The sequence below is a fragment of the Aulostomus chinensis genome, chromosome 7, assembly GCF_037954235.1.
Source record: "Aulostomus chinensis isolate RoL2024-O1b breed Wild chromosome 7, RoL_Achi_v1.0, whole genome shotgun sequence".
NCBI classification, from domain to species: domain Eukaryota; kingdom Metazoa; phylum Chordata; class Actinopteri; order Syngnathiformes; family Aulostomidae; genus Aulostomus; species Aulostomus chinensis.
In genome coordinates, this window is record NC_141326.1 from 29,635,149 (window position 1) to 29,654,539 (window position 19,391).

The window sequence follows — 19,391 nt, forward strand, 5'->3', positions numbered from 1 at the left end:
ATGTGGCAGCAGGAGGAATGCAGCTCTGCGGAGGGACAGGGAGGGAGGGGCGTGTGACGTAAGCGCAGGCGCCAGATGGTGGACGTAAAAATGTAAATAAGATACCTCGCGGGTCTGAACACGAAGTCGGCTGTAATCAATATATCGAGATTCTAGATTATTCGCCTGGCGCTGATATTTTCGGGAAGTGCTTCTAACCGAAACACTAATCTGTTCGACACTAAGGATTATAATCTGATTGATTCCTATAACAATTCGGGGAAAGTTCAGTCGCGTGTTACAAGGTGCTTCATGAATGTCAGCAGTATTGATTCGTTAAAGTTCTTGTCCTGACTCTCCTCATTCCTGGCTCAAAACTAACGAATAACACGTTTGAAGAGCAAGAAGGGAAACAACACAAGAAGACGGTAGCGTCATTTGGTTGCCATAGCAACGAGTAAACTCGTTGCTTGGAGACCCATAAACCAAGCTAGGAGCGAGTTGGGTTTTGCTAGCTGGAGTCAAAACCCCGCTGGAATAACCCTCAGTAAGAGAAACACTGAATCAGTCTATCATGTCAGAGACGGCAGGAGCAGGAAGGGAAGACGAGGAGGAAGAAGAAGAGGAGAAAATGAAGGAACCACCTCTACAACCATGTGAACGTGTTACAGAGGAGGACGACAGAGAAGGAGAGGAGGTGCAGGCTTCCATGGTGACCTCAGGTGAGTTCAGGTGGACCCCAGGTGAGGCTAAAAAAACAAGACACCTTCTGTATGGAGACATTTTATGGTTTTATTATGTGTGACTTTTTTTATTTTATTTTTTTTTACATATGTGCTCTGGGAGGCCTGACTCTCTCAAACAAGGTGATAAATCCTTCTAAACTGGAGAGGCAACTTCAGATTGTTGATGGTTTTGTTGATACACTTGAATAGATTTCTAGATTATATTAGATTAGTCAGAATTATTCGGGTTGTTGCTGCGGCACCTTGACTGTTCCAGGTACGACAGCGGGGGTCTTGAAGTAGAGAAGTCTGAGGATTGTCAGGTGGACACAGCAACCCCACAAACCCGGGCTGACCAGTCATTGCCGCACCAGCGGAGGGGAGCTGCTCGCCTGGAACAGACTGACACGAATCCCCGTCTCTCTGCAGATGTGCAGCAGCTGGAGGAAGCTGAAGCTCAGGTGGATCTGTTTGACAGTACCGAGGAGCTCAGAGAGCCACCAGGAGGAGAAGAGATGGGGAACTCAACAGCCACAGGTGATTTTCAGATCCGGAAAAAAAGAAAAATAAATGAATAAAAGGAACCCAGTAAGTCCAAAGGATCATGAATGTGTCATCAATAATATCAAGTTTCTCACTGCACATCGGTGGAAATCCTCTCTGCTCAAATGAGGCGGAGGATTCCAACAACCGACTATACATTTGCAGTCCTTTGGGGACCAAAACAATTGTGGTTCCAAATGAACTGGGATGATTCTGGATGAACTGAGACGAAAGCTGCAGCTGGAATGGTTGGCAGAGGCCTCGTTCTCTGAAAGTGACCCAGATGTTACACACGGAAAAATAGAAATAAAAAAGCACTTGCATCCTTTTGGAGACAAATCTGCCCTTAAAACACCACTAATGTGCTTTTGAAGTACATTTTTCAAAATTGTACTCGAAGGCACAGAACTGTTCCTGTCTGGTACTATTTCTCAATATACTGTACAAGCTATTTTTGAGTGTGTGCGCTGTTTTTGTGTCAGACTTCCTGTGGATTGCTGTGTGCAGCTCAACGTGGCTGCTGCACATCTGGTGGATCACCAGTTTTGTCTCAAGTGGCTGCGATCAGCTCAGATTATTAAGAGTTCATCTTCACAAGTAAAATTTGCATCAGACTTGAAGCAGTTACAGACTAGTTTCTTTAAACTCTTCTATCTATTCTAGATTCAGCCTCAGATTCTCATCTAGCAGAGTAAAACAACCTCTGTAATCGATAGTCTACAATCTATATTCTGTAATCTACAGTCATAATTTATAGTCTATAATCTGTAGTCTATAATCTATAGGCTATAATCTATAGTCAATCTATATTCTGTAATCTACAGTCATAATTTATAGTCTATAATCTGTAGTCTATAATCTATAAACTATAATCTATAGTCAATCTATAGTCTGTAATCCATAGTCATAATTTATAGTCTATAATCTATAGTCTATAATCTATAGTCTGTAATCCATAGTCATAATCTATAGTCTATAATCTATACTCATAATTTATAGTCTATAATCTATAGTCTGTAATCTATAGTCATAATTTATAGTCTATAATCTATATTCTGTAATCTATAGTAATCATTTATAGTCTATAATCTAAAGTCTGTAATCTGTAGTAATAATTTATAGTCTATAATCTATAGTCTGTAATCTATAGTAATAATTTATAGTCTATAATCTATAGTCTATAATCTATAGTCTGTAATCTATAGTAATAATTTATAGTCTATAATCTATAGTCTGTAATCTATAGTAATAATTTATAGTCTATAATCTATAGTCTGTAATCTATAGTTTATAATCTATAGTCTATAATCTATAGTCTGTAATCTATAGTAATAATTTATAGTCTATAATCTATAGTCTGTAATCTATAGTAATAATTTATAGTCTATAATCTATAGTCTATAATCTATAGTCTGTAATCTATAGTCTGTAATATGTAGTAATAATTTATAGTCTATAGTCTATAGTCTGTAATCTGTAGTAATAATTTATAGTCTATAATCTATAGTCTGTAATCTATAGTAATAATTTATAGTCTATAATCTATAGTCTATAATCTATAGTCTGTAATCTATAGTAATAATTTATAGTCAATAATCTATAGTCTGTAATCTATAGTAATAATTTAGTCTATAATCTATAGTCTGTAATCTATAGTCTATAATCTATAGTCTGTAATCTATAGTAATAATTTATAGTCTATAATCTATAGTCTGTAATCTATAGTAATAATTTATAGTCTATAATCTATAGTCTATAATCTATAGTCTGTAATCTATAGTCTGTAATATGTAGTAATAATGTATAGTCTATAATCTATAGTCTATAATCTATAGTCTGTAATCTATAGTAATAATTTATAGTCTATAATCTATAGTAATAATTTATAGTCTATAATCTATAGTCTGTAATCTATAGTAATAATTTATAGTCTATAATCTATAGTCTGTAATCTATAGTAATATGTTATAGTCTATAATCTATAGTCTGTAATCTATAGTAATAAGTTATAGTCTATAATCTTTAGTCTGTAATCTGTAGTAATAATTTATAGTCTATAATCTATAGTCTGTAATCTATAGTAATAATTCATAGCCTATAATCTATAGTCTGTAATCTATAGTAATAATTTATAGTCTATAATCTATAGTCTGTAATCTATAGTAATAATTTATAGTCTATAATCTATAGTCTGTAATCTATAGTAATAATTTATAGTCTATAATCTATAGTCTGTAATCTATAGTAATAATTTATAGTCTATAATCTTTAGTCTGTAATCTGTAGTAATAATTTATAGTCTATAATCTATAGTCTATAATCTATAGTCTGTAATCTATAATCTATAGTCTGTAATCTATAGTAATAATTTATAGTCTATAATCTATAGTCTGTAATCTATAGTTTATAATCTATAGTCTATAATCTATAGTCTGTAATCTATAGTAATAATTTATAGTCTATAATCTATAGTCTGTAATCTATAGTAATAATTTATAGTCTATAATCTATAGTCTGTAATCTATAGTTTATAATCTATAGTCTATAATCTATAGTCTGAAATCTATAGTAATAATTTATAGTCTATAATCGATAGTCTGTAATCTATAGTAATAATTTATAGTCTATAATCTATGGTCTATAATCTATAGTCTGTAATCTATAGTCTGTAATATGTAGTAATAATTTATAGTCTATAATCTATAGTCTGTAATCTATAGTCTGTAACATGTAGTAATAATTTATAGTCTATAATCTATAGTCTGTAATCTATAGTAATAATTTATAGTCTATAATCTATAGTCTATAATCTATAGTCTATAATCTATAGTCTGTAATCTATAGTAATAATTTATAGTCTATAATCTATAGTCTGTAATCTATAGTAATAATTTATAGTCTATAATCTATAGTCTATAATCTATAGTCTATAATCTATAGTCTGTAATCTATAGTTTATAATCTATAGTCTATAATCTATAGTCTGTAATCTATAGTAATAATTTATAGTCTATAATCTATAGTCTGTAATCTATAGTAATAATTTATAGTCTATAATCTATAGTCTGTAATCTATAGTTTATAATCTATAGTCTATAATCTATAGTCTGTAATCTATAGTAATAATTTATAGTCTATAATCTATAGTCTGTAATCTATAGTAATAATTTATAGTCTATAATCTATAGTCTATAATCTATAGTCTATAATCTATAGTCTGTAATCTATAGTAATAATTTATAGTCTATAATCTATAGTCTGTAATCTATAGTAATAATTTATAGTCTATAATCTATAGTCTATAATCTATAGTCTGTAATCTATAGTAATAATTTATAGTCTATAATCTATAGTCTATAATCTATAGTCTGTAATCTATAGTAATAATTTATAGTCTATAATCTATAGTCTGTAATCTATAGTAATAATTTATAGTCTATAATCTATAGTCTATAATCTATAGTCTGTAATCTATAGTAATAAGTTATAGTCTATAATCTTTAGTCTGTAATCTGTAGTAATAATTTATAGTCTATAATCTATAGTCTGTAATCTATAGTAATAATTCATAGTCTATAATCTATAGTCTGTAATCTATAGTAATAATTTATAGTCTATAATCTATAGTCTGTAATCTATAGTAATAATTTATAGTCTATAATCTATAGTCTGTAATCTATAGTAATAATTTATAGTCTATAATCTATAGTCTGTAATCTATAGTAATAATTTATAGTCTATAATCTTTAGTCTGTAATCTGTAGTAATAATTTATAGTCTATAATCTATAGTCTATAATCTATAGTCTGTAATCTATAATCTATAGTCTGTAATCTATAGTAATAATTTATAGTCTATAATCTATAGTCTGTAATCTATAGTTTATAATCTATAGTCTATAATCTATAGTCTGTAATCTATAGTAATAATTTATAGTCTATAATCTATAGTCTGTAATCTATAGTAATAATTTATAGTCTATAATCTATAGTCTGTAATCTATAGTTTATAATCTATAGTCTATAATCTATAGTCTGAAATCTATAGTAATAATTTATAGTCTATAATCGATAGTCTGTAATCTATAGTAATAATTTATAGTCTATAATCTATGGTCTATAATCTATAGTCTGTAATCTATAGTCTGTAATATGTAGTAATAATTTATAGTCTATAATCTATAGTCTGTAATCTATAGTCTGTAACATGTAGTAATAATTTATAGTCTATAATCTATAGTCTGTAATCTATAGTAATAATTTATAGTCTATAATCTATAGTCTATAATCTATAGTCTATAATCTATAGTCTGTAATCTATAGTAATAATTTATAGTCTATAATCTATAGTCTGTAATCTATAGTAATAATTTATAGTCTATAATCTATAGTCTATAATCTATAGTCTATAATCTATAGTCTGTAATCTATAGTTTATAATCTATAGTCTATAATCTATAGTCTGTAATCTATAGTAATAATTTACAGTCTATAATCTATAGTCTGTAATCTATAGTAATAATTTATAGTCTATAATCTATAGTCTGTAATCTATAGTTTATAATCTATAGTCTATAATCTATAGTCTGTAATCTATAGTAATAATTTATAGTCTATAATCTATAGTCTGTAATCTATAGTAATAATTTATAGTCTATAATCTATAGTCTATAATCTATAGTCTATAATCTATAGTCTGTAATCTATAGTAATAATTTATAGTCTATAATCTATAGTCTGTAATCTATAGTAATAATTTATAGTCTATAATCTATAGTCTATAATCTATAGTCTGTAATCTATAGTAATAATTTATAGTCTATAATCTATAGTCTATAATCTATAGTCTGTAATCTATAGTAATAATTTATAGTCTATAATCTATAGTCTGTAATCTATAGTAATAATTTATAGTCTATAATCTATAGTCTATAATCTATAGTCTGTAATCTATAGTAATAATCTATAGTCTATAATCTATAGTCTGTAATCTATAGTAATAATTTATAGTCTATAATCTATAGTCTATAATCTATAGTCTGTAATCTATAGTAATAATTTATAGTCTATAATCTTTAGTCTGTAATCTATAGTCATAATTTATAGTCTATAATCTATAGCCCGTAATCTGTAGTCTGTGCGGTGTGCACCGTTACATCCACACAGAAGAATGTTCGTCTGATTGGCAGGAAACAAAACAGTTAGATGATGAGTGAGCGGCGCTGACAGACATGAAGTCATGAAATCGCTGCGATGTGTTGTGCTGTTACTAGGTAACCTGATGCAGCCAGTTACACAGGAGGATCAGTACCTGGTTAAAGTTCTATCATCGGTGGAAGAAATCTGCTGTGAGGAAGGAAGTGGAATAAAATAGGAGATTTAGGGTGTGGAGGCGAAGGAGAACGTGGGCTGATTTTAAACTCCACCAGAAAAAAACACCAAGGACCAGAGAGCGCTTTCAAACTAAAGCTACAAGCAGCGACTAGCAGACCCTGTGTGTGTGTGTGTGTGTGTGTGTGTGTGTGTGTGTGTGTGTGTGTGTGTGTGTGTGTGTGTGTGTGACTTCCTGTAACAACTGGATGGCACTAGAGAACACGCACTTCCTGTACATTATGTAGTTGTGCATCAGGTTAAGACAACAAAGAGTCATGTGATGTTTGTTCCATCAGTTTTACTTCCTGTAACCACTAGGTGGCGCTATGACTTAGACTCAACTTGTAGACATCTTCAGGTCTCTCCAGTTACTACAGTTTCCTGTTCTGGTCAGATATCAAACATGGCCGCCTCCTCGCCACGGTAACCTCTCAGTCTTCCCAGTAGCACACCACCAAGTTCTGAGGGAGGTTCTGACTATGAGGGTGACCCACTAGGACAAGAACATCAAAGTCTAAATTTACAAATAAAGCATAACGGGCTCTTCTTCCAAGTTGGAAGAAAATTTGGGTCACAATTTTTTGCGTACGCCTGCTGACAGAGACACAGATGCCACTGATGAGAGTGTGTGTGGTTGCAGTGAAGGTGGTGCTGGTACCTGAGGGTCATGTGATGACCGTTGCCTTCGCCATTGGTCTCAGCATTCAGGAGTTGAAGTCTCATCTCGCCGCCGAGCTCCGGGTTCCCGTGGAGGTCCTGCAGATCACTCTGGATGGTGCGTACGTGCTTCTAGAGGGATTTTCTAGCAAGAGGAAGTTTGGATGAGTTAGAAAGTTTTTTTCTGGTCTCATGTCCCACTTTGACACCTGTCAGTCAAAACAAACACACTCACAATCATCAGAATTAAGTTTTGATATAATAATAAAAAATGGAAGTCGAGGTAAATCATCCCTCAAGATTATTATTATCGGTGTAACAACGAAGCAGACACTTTGTTATCAACATTTCTCTGAACCAGTTATGATTGTCGTGATGAAGATGCCCAGCAGATGGCGACATTACAGCTCCATAAAAATACATTCAGTCTGAAGCCAGACAGACTCTTCACTCTGATAGATGATTCCAAGATGCCTGACGCTTTAATCTCTATCTGTTATTTTTTCATACAGTTTTGTTCCATCCTTCAGTTTTCTGATCCTCCATCTCAGATTGTTAGAATAAGTGGGAAAACAGTAACTGGATCTGACCTGAAATCTGGATCTGTTACTAAAAGTACACGGTTCGTCCTGTAGCCACATCAGCTACATTTATACAGACAGCAACCTACCAGTAAGACCACGAATCAGAGACCTCCACGTAAACAGCATTTTCTAACGTTCTTAAACTGAATCAGGTTGAAGTGAGCTATCATCAGTTTAGTACGTGGATTATTCTGATCTTAGTTGTATCACTGAAGTGTGTTCTAGACGCATTGACACCCTCATCTCACGTTGATGTCCAAACAGAGAGTTTGCAGCATTTTTGTGACAGTCTTTAGGACACTGATCCAAGCGAGTGTTACAAACTCACCTCGAACATCAGAATTCTGCAGAATTTACAAAAAACACTCAAAAAGTTGCAAACACAAGAGAGCCTCAGGAAAGACGGGATGTAAAGTCCTCGTGTCCCCAGTCATTGGTCAGACTGCTCTGCATGTAAACAGGAGTGATGGGATATTCTACAAGAAGCTCATTATGAACTCATGGCAACAGTGGAATTGTTGCCGTCGTCCATGTAAATGTAGCCTGTCTGTACATCGGAGATCAACTCAACAGTTCCAGTAGTTCAGTGTAACCCTGCTGAGAGAGGAACAAACACACCGACGGGCTGGGAGGGAAACACAACAAGAGAAGACTTTTAGTGTCAGAGAAACCAACGTTTCAGAGACTGAAACAAAACCGGTGCAGTGCTGTTTTCCAGTTCTGTGCCAGAATGTCCAGGGACGAAACCACCAGTTGGTTCTGTTGGTTCTGGGTTCTGATCCTAGTCAGCAGCACTCATCAGTGGTTTGTGGCTCAGGTAGAGAGGTGGAGGAGCAGCAGAGCCTGATGGAGCTTGGCATCCAACCTCACAGCTCCACCCCCATGGAGATGAGGTCCACCCAGCCCAACACCCACCCTCTCCGCCCTCTCCACCCCCCAGAGCAGGACAACATGCCTGATGTGATTACTGTCCAAGTCCAAACTGGTATGAGTGCCAAAACATCCGTATCTCCTCCACAACAACACCTGTACCTCCTCCACAACAACACCTGTACCTCCTCCACCCCAACACCCCCACCTCCTCCACCCAAACACCTCCACCTCCTACACCCCAACACCTGTACCTCCTCGACAACAACACCTATACCTCCACAACAACACCTGTACCTCCACAACAACACCTGTATCTTCTCCACAACAACACCTGTATCTTCTCCAAAACAACACCTATACCTCCTCCACAACAACACCTGTATCTTCTCCACAACAACAACGGTACCTCCTCCACAACAACACCTGTATCTTCTCCGAAACAACACCTGTACCTCCTCCACAACAACACCTGTATGTACTCCACAACAACACCTCTATGTCCTCCACAACAACACCTGTATCTTCTCCACAACAACACCTGTACGTCCTCCACAACAACACCTGTATCTTCTCCACAACAACACCTGTACGTCCTCCACAACAACACCTGTATCTTCTCCACAACAACACCTGTATGTCCTCCACAACAACAACGGTACCTCCTCCACAACAACACCTGTATCTTCTCCACAACAACAACGGTACCTCCTCCACAACAACACCTGTATCTTCTCCACAACAACAACGGTACCTCCTCCACAACAACACCTGTACCTCCTCCACAACAATACCTGTATCTTCTCCAAAACAACACCTGTACCTCCTCCACAACAACACCTGTATCTCCTCCACAACAACACCTGTACCTCCTTCACCTGAACATCTTTATCTCCTCCACCCCAACATCTCCACCTCCCACACCCCAACATCTGTACCTCCAACCTCTCTCCTCGGTGGAGCAGCAGCAGACACTACACAATGTGTAGTGACACTAACCTTTAAAACTTGTTCCATCTCCCTGTCCTTAGATGACGGAGTGTTCCAGGAGGTGGTGGTGGAGATCGAGCGCCCCCGCCAGCAGAAGCCCTTCCTGGGCGGCTACAGGCACCGGCTGACGGGGGCAGAGTACCACCACGCCACCGTCCAGACTCTGCCCAAGAGGAGACCTGACCGAGGAGTGGTGGTCTTCAGCCGTGACACCCAGGTACAGAATCTCCGCACCAACCAGAACAATCAGAGTCAGTGTTAAAATAGGAGTCTTTGCAGTTGGGCTTCACAACAAAGTGAAAAAGGCAAAATAATGTAAAACATTAAAACTGAAATGAGAATGTCATAAAAAACCCACAGACCAAAGACCACAATTCACTTTAAAGGTGAAAGTGTGTGTGGGACATTGAAAGGTCACATTCTTTTTCACGCATGAGACAGGACACGCCTCAAAATGCAAATTAAACAATTTAATGACTTAAAGAAGGTAAATGAGCTTCTTGAATCAGGAGACAGGTCAGAGACACCCTCGAAGAACCTTTAGTCCCATGTGGTTTGATGGGTGGAGCCATGATATTGTGATGTCACACAATCTCTCTGACTCATCTCCAACTTTGATCCCAGTCATTCTGTCTGTCAATCTTGGATCTCTTACTGCTTTGATCATAACCCACAGACATCAAAGCTGTCAACAACTCCCTCGGGTTGATTAACTCAACAACTGTTCATCCAACCGACGCCAAACTTGGGGTGTGGACCGGTAGCTCCCCCAGGAAGTGCCCTGCTGAGACTGAGACCCTGCACTCACACGACTGACATGAAACACTTCACTTCATTATCCAGTCTGATGAGGCTCTCGTTGCAGCAAGAACGTGTTTTTGCCACACAAAAAAACTTGACAAAAACTGATGATGATGATGTTGATGATGATGATGATGATGATGATGATGATGATGATGATGATGGACCACTTCCACATTTGTAGTCAGTCAATTTCAAGAGGACACAACCAGGGCAGCACAACGGAGACACACACACACTGACATTTAGAAGGCAGTGGTTGGAGGAAGTCTCACTCCCTGGCACTGGCTTCCTCAAACATCAGGCAGAATGGGAGTCAATAGAATAAACTTTTACTTTAGTATAACTTTGAATGGAGTCATTTGACTGTTTCTACTTTTACTTAAGTAAAGGAACATCGGTGCTCTTCTCTGTTTCCTTGAGCACTGGCGGCTTGGTGTTGTTGTTGTTTTGTCATCAGATGGAGGCGTGTATGCTGCCACATGTGTGCCCTCCGTCTCTGCATTACTGACTCACAAACACACTGTAACGATGGTGGCTGGCTCATTACAGACAGACACACAAACACACACACACACGGACACACAGCGCTGCAGTAATGAGACCTCGTTAAGGCGGTGGTGAGATGACCTTTCACCCTCACTGAAGACTCTGTATTCTTCACAGGATGGCCTCGGCAGGGGCTTCCTCATCATCATCATCATCATCATCATCTTTTTCTCTTTAATTAAACTTAATTGCAAGTATTGATGGGAATGTTTTTCTGTTGTTTCCATTCTTCTATTCGTGTGAGAAGCAGGTCTCGTTTCAACATATCAAAAGGAAAAACACACACAACAACAACCAGAGGAAGCAGGAAACATACCTGTGATGGCGTGACGCCTGTGTAGCTTCTCATCATCTCGCACAGTCACTCTCGACTTTGTTGCTGCTCAGACGCTTGTGACTGGAGCTCATAAAAGTACACCTCTGGCTGTGGATTCTAATTTGAAGTCAAGTCTGAGCTATTAATTAACCCACACTTCAGAATTGTAGGAGTTTCTGTCTTCTACTTGTCAGGTAATTGGTGCAAATAGGAAGAAAAAAAAAAGCCTCATCCGCTGGACACATTGTTCTTTTCTGTCCTGTTAAATCTCTAAACATCCGTCTCTGGGAGTTGGTTTTTTCTGCGGTGCAATGCCTGTTCGAGTCACTTGAGATATTAAATTATGAGTTTGCCAGCTAAACTGGCGATCCTCACACGCGAGGCTTTACAGAGACTCTTAAAGGTCATCGATAATTAAAGCTTTGACTGGGACGTAATCCCTCTCTTTTGGACGGCACGAGCGTCGTCAATCCATGTCACCCAAGCCTTTAAAATGCCATTCAGCAGCTCATCCAGCCTGCAGGAGCTTTAATTAACAGCTGAAGCCTCTGACCCCGGCGAGGTCGCCATGTCCCCCCCGTTCACCGCCATCGCTCTGCTCCAGCACCTACATTGTCTTCTCTGGCAACTCTCTCATCCATCCATCCATCCATCCATCCGGGTCATCCTGGACAGGTCGCAGGGCTCTGGCATGCTCACAAAACTTAAAAATGACATTTTTGACTCTTATAAAAGGTCTTTGGATTCAACCCTTCGCTCTGTTCCAAAAGATGGATGAAACTTACAGGCTTTATGAGAGTCACAGGGGGTTTGTAAATTTCCCTCTCTAGTAATTTAGATGTGTTACAAAGCCTTTCTGTTCCCTTAAATTGGGGCTCAGCTTTTAAAGTGATTCTTCCCACAAAAACTATATTTTGCCTTTCAAGTACTCCAGCTGATGTCTCTGTCTCTCCTTCAGACAGTTGAGGTGAAGTCTCAGGCTCAGCAGTGTCCCGTCAGCGTCTCCACCCAGGTGACCCACATCGGCTGCTACATCTCCTGCATCAGCGACAAGCTGGTCAGCCCTGGAAGTTACATCACCGCTGAGGAGCATCACGAGAGGAAGCTGAGAGCTGTGGGTGAACATGGGGCATTTGCTCTCTCAATTATACACGTGTGTGTGTGTGTGTGTGTGTGTGTGTGTGTGTGTGTGTGTGTGTGTGTGTGTGTGTGTGTGTGTGAGTATCAGGATGTGATGATTTCTGTGCTACAGGTTTTTTTTCCCCCAGCATACTGACCTACTCCCCCCCCAGGTGGTTTGTCTGCAGGTCTACGCTCGGCGCTGGCTGAGCCGTCAGGTGGTGGAGCGGCTGAGGAGGGAGCAGGATCGTCGGCTGGCCTGGCTGGACATGCAGGAGAGGAGGAGAAGGGAGGAGAAAGAGGAGCAGCTGAGGGAGCGCCGCGCCCGCTGGATGAACCCTGAGAGCCAGGAGGACTTCTGTCTCCTGTACCACGCTCTGGAGAGTACGCTGAGGGGCGGCTGGCTCATTCTGCTGCTGTGAGGATGCTCCTGAGTAAAATGTTGCCACTGTGTGTGATACAGAGTGGAGGTGCGAGGAGGAGCAGCGCATCAACTCAAGCCTCCGAGGAGCTGAGAGGAAGGCAGCGCTCTGCTCGCTGCTGGACCAGGAGACGCAGCTCATCGCCACCATCGGGCGTCATCACATCGCCGCCCACAACAGTAACTACGACAAAGTTGTCAGGAACTTCCTGGACAAGGTGGGAAGTCATTCATGTGGAGCCCTGGAGTGCCCAGTGAGACATGTCTTTGTTGGCAGAGACACAAAAAATGTATCATTTTGATGCCACGCATTATAACTTATTCCCTCAATTTAGCCAATTTGTGGCCACAAGATACAACTTGTTGTCTCAGTTAATAACTTGGCCTGAAGTTATAACTTGTGGCTTCAATATAATGTTTATTCTTCTTCTCTGTAGCCAGCCTCTCATGGCCGTCCTCCATATCCAGCATGTTTGATTTCATCAATATTGCAGTAGCATGTTGCCAGCAGGAGTACTGACTCTGTGTGTGTGTGTGTGTGTTTGTGTGTGTGTGTGTGTGTCAGTGTGCAGCTCCTCATCAGTGGCGAGCAGCAGATGGTCGTCTTTTAGAGATGGACAATCAACACACCATCCGAGCCAGAGAGCTGCGAGACCTGTACAACAGCATCACCCGGGCCGACGTGAGGCCGGACCAGAGGCTCCAGCTCCTGATGACCCTTAAACACACCGTCAAGGTACAACACACGCACACACACACACACACACACACACACACACACACACACACACACACACACACACACACACACACACGGCTCTCCAATGTTAGAGAATCGGTATCAAGTAGGCGCCCAGGTAGTACCGCGGTCTCTATCGTGTACAAACAGGTCGAAGTGCTCTGGATGAAACTCTTCACCCTCAGATGAAAAGATGTGACTGGCGGCTCCTCGTGTGACAGGAAGCAAATGGGGTAAAACACAAAAAAAGAATTAATAATGAGACAAATTAATGCAGCTTTCAGATGGAATCAGGGAGCAAGCAGACAGGATGCATTTAGGTGGATGAGAGCAGGCGTGTTGTGGGTGGGGCTATAAGACCTGGGTCCGCCCACTTTTACAGCTGTACACTCCCTAAACGTCCCTTTTCTTCATATAAGAACTGGAAAATTGTTATTTATTGGGATCATATCATTGTGTAGAAGACTGAAATTCAAATGTGTATAAAAAGCGCTCATACTCGTTCTGATGGTATGACAGGAGCACGAGTGTCAGCTGACCCGGGACATTGTGGAGTTGATCGACCGGGAAGTGGACCTGATGACTCGGGAGATTAAGGCAGACAAACTGAAGGGGCTGCGGAGGAGAATCTCCACTCTCTTCCTTCAGCTCATCAAAACACCTGCATTCAACCCTGAGGTGGCCATGCACCTGAAGGTGAGCGGAGAGGGACAGGATCCTCGCACGCAGCCTGCTTAGGCCAGAATGACACGTAAGGATGAGAGGCAAAACCCAGATGCAGGTTCTCACTGTCCACCGGCCGCCTCCCTCGTCTCTGAGCCACCGGCCGCCAGTGCATTTGCTCGGGAAAACGATCAAGCACCTGCAGAAAAATGTCCTGATCAAGCTTGTGATGATGTCGATGTCATGCGTCGGCGGTGCGGTTCCTACAGCGCAAGTTAGCTGGATTCTTCTCACGCTTGCATTTCAAAATCATAATTATAGTGATGATTATTTTTCTGAAAAAAGTGTAAACTCGTTCACTGAGCTGATTTTCTGCATTGATCAAAAATCTATTGTTACAACCTCACTGGCTTTGGTGAAGGAACCATAGAGACGCTAACTTCCTGCTGGGCTACCACACCTCATCCCTGCAGCACTCGACCACGGGATGAGTTTCTTCTTCTAAACGTCTCAGGTTCCTCAGAATCCCTCCAAGCTGAAGAACGACATGTTTGTGTGCCGCGGCTGCCGACGCCACCTGCGTTCCGCTGACTTCAGCTCATCTGCCAGCACCCGTCTGAGCCGTTGGTGTCGAGACTGCACCAGACTGGACAACATAGCTCGAGTCCACCATGACTTGACCTGCTACAGAGACATCCTGAAGAGACTGAGAGCCGAGGAGCAGCGGCTCAGCGCCGAGGCCAAGATCCCCTTCCTGCTGCAGGTTCCTCACCTTCTTGACACGAAAGCGGCACACTGCCAGCACTTTCTCTGAATGTTCTCATGATGGTTTCCATCTATTGTTTGTCCTGTCAGGTGGAGGACATCCAGTACCTGGTGGAGGTGGTCTGGGGCTCCTGCTCGGCCCTCCAGGCCTGCAGGGACCACTACAACCTGGTATTTGTCCGCTGGGAACGTCAGAAGGACTGGAGCCCCTGGAATTGCATTCTGTTGTCCAAGGAAGAGCTTTCAGCTCACCTGGAGGTGGAGGACGTCAACCAGGTGAGCCATTTACCTCCATACAGTGAGCGTAGACTCCATCAGTCTTGATGGCCCGGTGCACTCCATGCTGGTGGCTATCGCCTTAATAAACACACTTTCGTCTCACTGAAACTTTTCCCTGTAAGATTTAGTCCAGCAGCTCTAAACTCTCTCAGCTGCTCCACAGCGCTGGACTCACTGGTAAAACTGAGGCGGAACTTTTCACTGTTGGTCTGCTCAAACAGTCCAAAACCAGCCAGTAAGAGCTGGACTCCAGCTGTTTCCCTCCTGTGTTTGCTCAGGTGTACAATGACACCTTCATCCGCCGCATCAGACACAAACACATGCTGGCCCGCCGCCACTTCAGCCAGATCCGAGTCATAGCCGAGTTCCTGGACCCTCAGCCGGCCGCTGCTCTGGGCAACCAGCTCATCTCCAAGCCCATCACCATGGCGACAGGCAAGCATGGCACCACACCAGCGCCCTGAGCTCACCAGGAAACACACTGAAACACCTTCTCATTCCGTCCTCTTGGCCATTTTGTGTTAAATCTTGAGTGAAGTTACAAATAATGATTGTATTTGACCCCCTGTGACTTCAGGAAAGTTGCTCCTGCTCTTGCTGGTCACTTCTGGTTCCAGGTTATTGTGGTTTCTAACTGGAACCACATTATTATTCATTGTATTTCATGTCAAAGGGAAACGCGTCAATCACCACTTCTGAAAATGAACCAGAGTTTGCTAGCAGGCTGAGCCTTAGTCCACAGTCACGATGTTTTTCGGGGGCTGTTTGGTCGCCAGTGTTTGCTGTTGTTGATGATCTGGATCAGAGAGTTGATTCCTCCCCCCATGAACGCCATGTTCCCCACCATGTTCCCCACCATGTTCTCCACCATCCACCTCCACATGCTTCGCATCATGGAGTCCTCTGCTGAGCGTCTCCCTATGTTACCAGGCGGAGCCGTTACACTTGAATCTGGTTCTTTTAAGCTGAAATGTGTGAATCCTGCAAACTACAAATCATCAGACTGTTGTGAGCTTCAAGGTCCTGGACCAGGTACCTCTCCTCCTGCAGAGGCCATGGTCCCCTGGATGGAGTTCCAGGCCTCCATGCCCTGGAAAGTGGCCTTGCTTGTGGGTGGAGGCTTCGCGCTCGCTGGGGCACAAAGGTGGGAAGAGGAGGTTGCTCTTCACGCAGAGGGAGGCCTCTCCTCCCAGGAAAACTGACGAGACAACACAGATGGATGGACTCAAAGGTGAACTCAGGTCATGTTGGAGGGGAGACGAGGTCGGCCAGGACCTGAGACGACCGTTCCCTTCCTCCATGGCAGCACCCACCGACCCGAAGCTCCCCGCTCACTTAGTCTAATAGATTGTTTCTATCTGGCAGAGATCTCCATTATGCTCTCAATGAACTTAGAATACAATTTCATTAAAGTAGGAAATGGGAGGGTGTCCCTCGGTCCTGGTGGAGTCAGGCCTCCGGGGTAGTTTAAGGTTTTAGCTGCTTCTCTTCTGAGGGAACTGAAATCACGGTCTCACCTCTCAGCACGGCTGCTGACATGAATCATCGTCCAAAAGAAAACCATAGAAACTTTCTTTACTCTAAATATTCTCCTTGCCACTTTGGAGACAGACTCAAGCAGCCATTTCCTTTGGTAGAGTGACAGATGATGTCACAGATGATGTCACTCTCTGTGCAGCTTCCTGATGATTTCTTGCTCATGAGTTGAATTAAATAACCTTTCAGAAAGGTGCTTATTTGCTTTCAGAAACAGCTAAGAAAATAGAGCCCCTCCTCCAGGGAGCTGAGACCCAGGCTAGTTAGCTTAGCACAATGAATGGTAGTGGGTGGGAAGTGTTAGCATAGCTCCGTCTCTGCCTGCATTAATATCAGGAGGGTTGTGTGTAACTTTGGTGATGAATACCAGTTTAACATGAGGAGACGTTGTAGTGGTAGAATCAGACATGTAGCCGGAACTACTTTCCTGACTGGGAGCAGTGATTTGACGCAGCACCTCCAAAGCTCCACTGGAACTTGGGTCAACAGAACCAAAGGTTTGTTGAGGACTAGAAGAGCGACTGCTGCTACTGATGAGGAGGAGGAGGAGGAGGAGGATTCCTGCTGGACACACCAGCATCCTGGACCTGAGCTAGCTGATGCTAACACTTCCCACCCACTACCAGCCATTGGGCTAAGCTAACTAGCCTGGACCTGAGTTATCTGATGCTAACACTTCCCACCCACTACCAGCCATTGTGCTAAGCTAACCAGTGGTCAGTCTCATATTCTGACTCTGTACCCTGAGTTGGCGGCGGTTCCTGTGGAACTGGCAAAGATCTGATTTCCTGGATGTTTACCGGTGGGATTTTGACGACAGTGTGATGTGTTAGTGGTGAAGAAGATGAGGGCCGATGTGAATTTGTATTGTTGTTCAATACTCTTTGTTAAATAAACATTCATTCGTTATGAAATTAGAATTCAAATTTCAGTCCTCTTCATTTTTATTTTAAGACATGAAACCTGGAAATCTGCTTTTGTCAAACGTTATTTGATGAAAAGAAGAAGTGGGTGCTGAGTGGTCTACCAGGGAAACGCTGCCCTCTAGTGGAGTCTTGCAGTATGGCCCGATGCTCAGTGCTCCTGACATGATAGCACTGCATTTGTGTATAAATACACAGGTTTACTTTGAACATAGAACCAATGATCAGTTTGTGGTACTGAATGTGGACAGGACGGCTCAACAGTACCACGGCGCCACAGTAACTTTGAATTGCTGCTCAGGTTTCCATGACGTCACAGATGGAAGTATGATCAATAAAAAGCTACACTGAGCTGGGATCTTTGTTGGATTTTACTCCAAAATACCTTTAATGTCTCTCGTTTGTATAGCATTTCTGCCCAAAACCCAACGCCAGATCAGTTCATGTTTGGTTGCAGTTTTTGTCCCTCAACAGAACTGTTTTGTTCGTGTTTTTTTTCCTTCAATCAGTGATTATTTCACGTCTTGGTCTTTGAGCGACTGTGTGGCTGCAGCTCTCCTGCTGCGTGAGAGTCAAACACATGCTGCCGTCCTTCCCAGTCAAAGATTGTCTATGCAGAGGCGATGTGTCACACCCGGACCTCACCACAGCCATTTTTGATTTGAGTTCATGATTTTAGGGTTTTTAGGACCCTTAATCTCGGAACCAGCGTCAGCACCAAAAACTCGGCCTCGGTCGAGTCCTTGTGATGACATCACAGGAAGTGACGCTGCAGTTTGAATCACTTTGGATGCTGAAGTTTATTGTTTTACTGTGAATTATTTTGCCTCCGTTAAACCTCTCAGTCCCAAGTGTCAGCCGAGTCCACGTCAGAACTGTGGTGCTCAGGACTCCCGGGGTCGGCTGCGTCCAGCCCAGGGGCCTCCGAAGTTCATCCTTGAACATTTAAAGTCAAACAAACTAACAAACGACTCTCTACTGAAGCACTGGAGTACTCAAGTACTCAAAGCAACCTTTACTGTACTTGAGTATTTATATCAAAGGGGACTTCTCCAGGAAGCCTATGAGGATGATGAACATTCAGATTTGGGCTGGGACACACGTACACCACGTGACCTTTGACCTCCAAAGGTCACGTTTGACTGTTACCAGAGTACTGTTTTATTTGGGGAGTTATTCCTTTATGCTTGAGTTAAAGTGCTGCACACTTCATCCTCCACTGTTTGCATCAAATCCAGTCGTAAATGTGTTTTAAAACAACAACGTTTCTGTTTTTCATTCCTGACTTTCTGCTTGTTTTAATTCTATTCTTGTATTCTTCCATGTGACGTAACAGGCGGTTTTCCACGGTGAAGATCCCCGGCGGGCCCCGGGGCTCAGAGTGGCTCCTCCCTGCCGTCTCTCCCTCTCTCTACCCGGTCAGCAGCTACAGGTTGCTCACCTGTGGCGGCGGCGGCGGGCGCGCGCGCGCGCTGCCATTCCGACACAGCGGAGGAGACGGAACGAGGCGCACGCGACCACGAACCCTCAAATATAACCATTGAAAGCCCCCCCCCCCCC

General features: G+C 41.7%; 1 protein-coding gene across 2 annotated transcripts; it reads left to right on the top strand.

Moving 5' to 3' along the window:
- The first annotated feature begins 1 nt into the window (after position 1).
- Positions 2-19,300, top strand: iqub (IQ motif and ubiquitin domain containing). Of its 2 annotated transcripts, XM_086209858.1 has the most exons (14): positions 2-701; positions 1,134-1,241; positions 7,260-7,394; positions 8,678-8,845; positions 9,762-9,937; positions 12,345-12,500; positions 12,679-12,889; positions 12,969-13,144; positions 13,492-13,662; positions 14,185-14,361; positions 14,843-15,091; positions 15,184-15,369; positions 15,651-15,807; positions 19,168-19,300. In XM_086209858.1, exons 1-14 carry the CDS (start codon positions 554-556, stop codon positions 19,182-19,184), a joined length of 2,235 nt encoding a protein of 744 aa, XP_086065984.1. In that variant the 5' UTR covers positions 2-553; the 3' UTR covers positions 19,185-19,300. The 2 variants fall into 2 exon arrangements, with proteins under 2 accessions (XP_086065984.1, XP_086065983.1); XM_086209857.1 differs by lacking the exon at positions 19,168-19,300 and having other exon boundaries at positions 3-701; positions 15,651-17,757.
- Positions 19,301-19,391: the final 91 nt, after the last annotated feature.